The sequence below is a fragment of the Chondrus crispus genome, genomic scaffold (genome assembly GCF_000350225.1).
Source record: "Chondrus crispus Stackhouse genomic scaffold, scaffold_2, whole genome shotgun sequence".
Classification (NCBI taxonomy): domain Eukaryota; phylum Rhodophyta; class Florideophyceae; order Gigartinales; family Gigartinaceae; genus Chondrus; species Chondrus crispus.
Window position 1 is genome coordinate 680352 of NW_005179057.1, and position 7257 is coordinate 687608.

Here is a 7257-nt window from a genome sequence, read left to right on the forward strand (position 1 = left end):
TGCAGTTGGTGTAGACAGACGCTGTCGGCCTTGGTGCTGTCCACAGATGCGACTGCCCAGACAGTCGATCCAATACGAACGATTCGTGAGTAGGAGATATGAGGCACACGTCTTTTTCGGGTGTAAAACCATTCGTTGTTTGCATTCTGTGGGATCAGACTGTTGGAATTACTTTTTTTAAAAAGCTTGTTTTTAAAGACTAGATGCGAAATAGAGCATGTGACAATGAATTGAAATCTAGCGTCGCAATGATGTTGTGCGTAGAGACACAGATATAGTATTTTTAGTTTCCAAAGCCGGATTACCAAGTATTCAACACGTAGATCTGATGAACTATATTTTGAAGCAAGAAAGAAGTGAAATGGGAATTTTTGGGAAGGCGAGACGGGGAAGATGATTTTGATTTGCCGCACTGTACGTACAGCACACGAGCGACCTCGTTTCAATAATAATTGCTCTTTTTGGACCGATACAGTATACACTCTGATGCGTTTTCGAAGCACGTCGCTGCTTCAAGATGCACGGTCCACGGCATGAGAGGTTATACTGCGACTTCTCTTAATAGATAGCGTATGTGTGGAAGAGATGAGCAGAAACACAAAATAGACTAGTTTGAATATGAGGAGATGAGATTGAAGAGAATTCAACTGAAGAGAGATCATGATTTTTGAGGCCATAAGACTGCAGCGTGTCCTATCAAAGAAGGCTCTTGGGCATGAACTCGGGAATGAACTTAAATGGAGTCGTTGCTTACGCGCTATCTACACTTCGGTATAGGACTCTTCTTTTCCCTCACGTACTATGAGGCTAGCCCTTCATACTGTAGGAACACTAAACCAAATATCTACTTTACGATCGAATTTCATTTTGCGACACACCGTATGGGTCGAGTGATCCCCAAGCATTAGTATTTTGGTGCGATGCGAAGAGAAGGGCAATCGGCAATCACAGCAGTCCAAGATTACATTCATTGTGAGGTCGACGCTCAGCAATGTGCTTTACAATATTATGTTTTCGCCTACGTACAGTTGTCGTCAGAGGCTGGGTTTTGGTCCGCGGCCTTCGCTATATCTCCAGCGCCGGCATACTCAGGGTGACGCCCAGTCTTCCGCGTAGGTATGTCGGCTGACCGTTGCATGCTGCACGTCGTGCACCTACCTTTTTTTATACTATTCCAACCAGCGCCTGGCGGGTGACGCTCAATATGCACTATGCACAGGAAAGAGACTCTCTTTTTGACTTCGGGACAACTTTAATAGTGAAATGGCTCTAGTTCGAAATCCCATGCATCTTTTTTTTTTGCATCGAGGGTTTTCTCATCTTTATAAAACTGCAGTATCTGTTGAGAAATTGTTGGACGACGGCACCCTTTCATGACCTCGGTACTCCGAGCCTGCGAGTGCTAAATGTTTTTCGTTTGCCCATTATTCAATCCGAAGCGTGCCCGTGATTGCGGAGCTTCATGGCTCGCTCTGGCAAAATACGGGGCAAACGTTCTCCACCATAATGCGACCGCAGTCCGCTTATTATCGGAAGAGAGTGTTCGCATGACTTTGCTTCACAATTACATGTTCTGTGTAGCAATCGCAAGCTCTCCTTCATTACTGCAGCTGGTCAAGGTACCTTGTTTTGCACGTAGTAGAAAACAGACGATTTCAGAAAATGTGATGGAGGCTTGGGCACATTTTCGCCACTGCGCCCTCAACAGCGCATTTCTGTTGCCTACGGTACACACCTCAAAGGTGTGCACTGTACCAAGGGCGTCGTACAACGCAAAAGACCACTTCAATCATGCGTCTGAAAGTGTGCCGTGACACTGGCCACGTTGCGCATCGCTATAACTGTACCCTTAAGGATAGCGTCTCCCTGCCCCCGGGGCCCTCGTTGCGATCGTGCATTGGTTTGTCGCCAATCTCCTGTACCTCCTGACCAAGGGGAGAGAAGAACGCTGCCGTAGTATTGGCTAGTGTCTAGACGACAAATGACCTCATATGAGGTCACTTTTCAACTTATTTTTTCTCGACTTGTGCTGGCTCAACAAGATGGAAAAAGATACTCACGCCATCGCAGTTGACTTCTGCGTTGCGGAAGGGTGGAGTTCGGTGAGATCTGCACGTCTTTTCCGGCCATTTTTAGAATGCCTGAAAAAGAAGCCTTTTTGACCAACCTCAAAACGTTTTACGTTGATATCTTCGAAACCAAAACGCCTGTTTAAAAAGTCAACTGATCATTGAAACTTCATTAGATTCTTATTAGTCTCTCTGTGTATTGACAACTGCCATCCCAATGTTTTGCAAGATGTTATTGCCGAGGGCATATACGTTAAAGAAATGGTGTCCAAACTAACTTTATAAAGTTTCGATTTAATGTATATATTTTTGCAAAAAAAAAGCTGGCCTCATATGAGGTCAAATCGCTTGCGTTTAGACACTAGCGTGAGGGCCCGCCGCATGTCATCGCGTCTCTCTTGCTGAACAACTTCATGTCACCCATGAACGGGCCCATGTCGCCACTGGTGAACATACTCAGTCCCGCTGCTCTTAAGCATTTGTCTTCGTATCTGAAAAACTTCGGCTTGATAGCCATAATATAGATTCTGGGAGCTTTCCCACCCGCGCTCGGCGGACCTCAACATCGTGTCAAGACCGATTCGCGTTGCGATTATGCCAAGAACTCAACTAATTCGTTTCGTGAATCTTGAATCTTCAAATGAGAACAAGTGTCTAAGAGACACGGTGGACAAAAAGGGTATTGTTGATTTTCACTAACGTATCTAAGAGCGACCTTCTACTGTGATGTCTTGTGAACAGTCAGCTTGTTTGGTGGTAGAAATGCATAAATTCTTTGATGTGCAACTCGCACATCTCTTCCTTCCGTTCCTTGACGAATTTCCCCTGGCATGAGCATCTTGCATATCGCCGGGATAGCAGTTTTGGAAAAATTGCAAGCAGGCGAAATCAATGGTTTTTGAATTGTGCGTTCAGTTTCAAAGGTGCCATATCAAATAAACACGGTTTCATGGATGCCTAATGCTCCGTTCCGGCATTGAGACTACCTTTTCTTTTCTCATCGAGCAAAAGACATGTGCAGAAGAAGGAAGGACAAAGAGCGAGCCAAGACAAGTACAAAAGGTTGAAAGTGTTTGGGAAGCAGAAGTCTGTCTCGGTGGGCGGTGGCGCAGCAGCAGAAGGCCCCGATCAAGGGGTCCTTGCTGTATGGTGAATTGTGAGAAATATTCGAACTGCAGCGAGCTGCCAGAATTAGGGTCTTGGCGCCAAAATTGACCGGAAGAGGTATGCATCGGCACAGCCCAAGTGGCCGAATTTCCTGAGCCCGCGCGCGGTCTCCTTCTCCTTCAATACTTATCTCCTCTACCCCATCTTCTCTTTACCGTCCCTCTCCCCTCCGAAGTCACCTCGCTCTGCCCTTCTCCTCTAACAAACCCCCTCCTCTCCCTCTTGCACATCTTCAAACCTCTGTCCCCACCCTATGACACCCGCGGCGCGCCCGCTGCAGACCTGCCTATCACTGCCCCTACTCGCCCGTCGCACCTGCGGTCTCTCACCATCCTACTTCCTTTGCTGCCTACCATCCCTCGCCCACACCAGGCCCCCCTTTATTCCTTCCTCTACCCATGAACTCCCTTCTCGCAGCCGTCGAGGCCGCCACAGCCACCACCCCGCCCGCCAACCGCACCTCCTCACCCCCGCAGATCCCAACTCCCAGCCCCACTCCTCTAACTCCCATTCACTCGCAACCTACACCCTCCGCAGTCCCCCCACCTCCCCCTCTCCCGCCACCGCTCCCCACTCCCCCCCCTCTCCCTCCCTTGGCCATCCGTCGCGCCGCCTCCCTGCCTGGGAGCACCTTCACCACGTCGTCTGCCGTTATTACCGTTCACGAAGCCTCCCCGCTCTCGAGCCAGTCCGATAAGCGCAAGGGCGCCCGCGTCTTCTCGGCCCCGGAGAAAAGGGTCCTGGAGGCCAACTATGCCCGCAACAAGTTTCCTTCCAGACTGCACATGCAGACCATAGGCAGGACTCTCGGTAAGGGCACGGAGAAGGTCCGCACGTGGTATAATAATCGCCGCGCCTTAGATCGCAAACTGGGCATCGACGTGTCCAGGAATCCCGCAGATAGCCCACCGGCCCCGCCTTTCGCCCTGTTTCCAACAGCCGATCCGAGTGAGGAGCCCGTTGTCCTGCCGGGCTATGCCATCGCGTCCCCAGGCACGCCATCTGCGTGCAATCACGCTGGAAAAGGGGAAAAGGATGTCCCGTCCCCGAACAACACTGTAAAGGGCCTATTTGAGAGCACTATCTTCGTCAATGTCACCCCCAGCGCCATTGCGTGGGCCCCGTCTGCATCGCCCGTCACGGGTCGGCCTTGTGCTGGTGCTGCGCCCGCGTCTTTGCAACCTCAGCCTAACAGATTTCGGATAACGCCGCTGCGCATTCGCAATAGTCGTGTCGTCATGGGCTCGAGCGAGATCTGCGGGGAGATTGGGGACAACCCCTCCGCGGATAGGGGCTTGGAAGTTAAGTTTCTGTTTGGGAAAAAGCGCATTGTGTACGAGTGGTACTGCGGTGAGGACTTTGTCCAAGCGAAGAAGACGGGCGGGCCCTACGCAAAAATGGAAATGAACTTCAGTAGTGTCGCAAACATTCAGCTGTTTAGAGGCGGGGCCGTTTCTGCGTTACAGCTTTCGTTTTCAGAAGTGCCCACTACGTATTTGCAGACGCAGGAGAGTATGGACAAATTCAAGGTGCGAGCGCAGCAACGGCAGTATCGAAAAGTCACTGCGGATGAATTTCCGATACGTGTCTGCGTGGAGCAGCACAGAATATCAATGAGAACAGACGATGCTATTCGCGTTGCCAGGGTCCTCATCGAAGAAAACCCTCACCTCGCAGCGTCGTCAAAGGCATGGGAAAAAGACTGCTCCTTGGCTGTAAGAGTAGCTAACCCAAGCACTGAGGTGACGGCGTTCAAAATTGAGAAAGGGTCGGGTAGTCCGACAGTGGACCCAGTCTTGGTGAACACGCCGCAGTTGGAACATGTGAATATCTCAAGGCTGAACATTTGTAAACGAACGCCAGGCGAAGCCATGGCGAGCCCAGGGGTCGTCGGTCAGCTCTCACAACCTTTCGAGCAATGCAATACTCCGATGGTGCGCTCGGCGGAAATGGTTTCTGCCTCCCCTTCAACTCAAAAAGACGGCAAGCGTGAAAGCGAGCTTCCTATTGTGCGCCCAATCACCGCCACAGGCGCTGCATCCAACTTGTTGGGTTCACCGGCTCCGTGGCCATCCCCTGCGACCCCTTTTATCCCCAGCGGTCGACCACGGGGCAGGGACATCATGCAGTGGTCCACAGGTGTGGTCCCGCTTTGTGCATCGACTACTCCGTTCCGGGAGCGCACCAACATCCCCAGTGCACCTAGGGATACGACCAAAGTGCGGCGCGAGCTCAACTTCAATGCGTTGCACCACATGCCAACGGAACCGCGGACGCCAGCTTCAAAAGGGCGAAAGCGGAAGGCAGAAGAGGCGAAGCTCGACGATAAGGATTTGCATCAACGAGTTAACGACACTCCTCGCAGTGCTCCTAAGTTGATACGAAGAATATCGAGCTGCGAGTCACCAAACGCAGCAACTGCAGGCGACACCCCAGCACGTTCAGGAGAGCAACTTGATGCTATAGATCATGCGCATGGCGGAACTGGCAACCAGGAAACTGGTGAGCACGCCGACTCAAAGCTTCGCGCTCTTCCGCGGTGATGTCATGTCATCGTAGACGGAAACTTGAGATACATTTTGAACGTAGACGGCTTGCATTTAAAGTTTGTTGTATTTACATATTGCGTATTCGTGAGTTAAACATAGTTCGTTCAGGGAACGCTAGACGCGCAGAGGGGCGCTCTGGGTGCCGACGCAGCCGGTTGCACACAACGTATTGCGCGAAGCGTTGGAAGGAGAGAGCAAGCACAAGTTGAGAAGCCTGTCGCGATTACTTTCGACAAAGGGTGGGTGTCGTAGCACTGCAACTCAAAGATTCCGTATCGCGAGCACCTTGATCATCCGAGGACGTGTAAGACTGTGGCATGCAAGCAAGCGCATATCTTCAAAAGCCAGTGAAATTGGACGGAGGGTGCTTCGGGCGGGTGTGCCCGCCGTCTCCCCCCACCAAGTCTGCGATTGCATTGAGGCGTTCGGTCTTCCTCTTTTCATAATCGGCCATGACCTTTATCAAACTATCCGCAAGGCCCTGTTTTTCCTCGCGAACGTCCTTCAACCCGCCCTCCTTTTCAAACAAGTCCTTCCGCAGCGCGTTGACGGCTTCGACCAGGGCTTTCTCTCTGCGGTTGGAGTCCTCCAGGCGCTCGCGCAGCTGCATGATCTCGGCCTTGATGGGCTCCTCGAGGGCCTTGAGCTCCGCGCGCACGCGCGTGAGCTCCTTGGACTGGCGGTGAATCTCGCGCTGGCGTCGGTCCAGACGGTCCGAGATGGCGCGCTGGCGCCGGTCCAGCTCGGACTCGTCTACCTCGCCTTCGTCTGCGCCCTCCCATTTGGGCACTGACACCGTCTCCAGGGCCGGCGCCGCGAGCGGAACAGGGGGGGCCTTTTGGTTGCGCGCTTCTAGCTCGCGCTGCTTCTTGCGCTCTTGAAGCACTAGCTCCGCCGCCTCCGAGGAGGTGGAGACTTCCATGCTGCGCGGGAAAGACGCGGGGAACAGGGCCGGGTGATGCGGAGGGACAAGGTAGGGATGGTCGTTTGGAAACTGGATCAGGAGAGAGAATGGTTTGTGTGAATTTCAAATATCAACTGGGGACTTAATTAGTGCGTTCCTGCACAGTGCATCTCATTTCTGGATGTAGTGACTATGTACACGTGTATACGTCAGGTCCGGTGTGTTCCAGAGGGGCCCATTAAAGCTTTACGTGCATCTTCACTTCTGGTCGAGTCGTGTTCTCGAGTCTGCTCGATGGTCTGTGATGCTGCAGTTGTAAGTAGGGCATCACCAATAGCTACAGAAGGGATATGCACTAAACACGGCCCTCCTGCCACTGCCTTTCTCATCTTTTTCTCATTCGTCTCACCGAAGGAAACCTCCAGCATTCCTTGACACCCTTCCCCTCGGCAACGCTGGTCGCTCGGCAATACCCCCCCCCCCCCCCCCCAACATATTTCTGTGATACCAAATTCGTCCAGTTACGAATCAAAATGGTCGGTATTATCACTACGACAGATCCACGCAA

General features: G+C 51.9%; 2 protein-coding genes; one reads left to right on the forward strand and one right to left on the reverse strand.

Moving 5' to 3' along the window:
- The first annotated feature begins 3634 nt into the window (after positions 1–3634).
- On the forward strand, positions 3635–5779 carry CHC_T00003696001 (hypothetical protein). The gene has a single exon (XM_005714545.1). The coding sequence runs from the start codon at positions 3635–3637 to the stop codon at positions 5777–5779; it is 2145 nt and encodes a 714-aa protein (XP_005714602.1).
- Positions 5780–5818: 39 nt separating this feature from the next.
- CHC_T00003697001 (hypothetical protein) lies at positions 5819–6707 on the reverse strand. XM_005714546.1 is given in 2 exon segments: positions 5819–6122; positions 6123–6707. The coding sequence occupies 1 exon segment, from the start codon at positions 6705–6707 to the stop codon at positions 6123–6125; it is 585 nt and encodes a 194-aa protein (XP_005714603.1). The 3' UTR covers positions 5819–6122.
- Positions 6708–7257: the final 550 nt, after the last annotated feature.

Excerpts from the sequence above, each read along its gene's own strand:
- CHC_T00003696001 (XM_005714545.1), top strand. The coding sequence starts at position 3,635 with ATGAACTCCCTTCTCGCAGCCGTCGAGGCCGCCACAGCCACCACCCCG.
- CHC_T00003697001 (XM_005714546.1), bottom strand. The coding sequence starts at position 6,707 with ATGGAAGTCTCCACCTCCTCGGAGGCGGCGGAGCTAGTGCTTCAAGAG.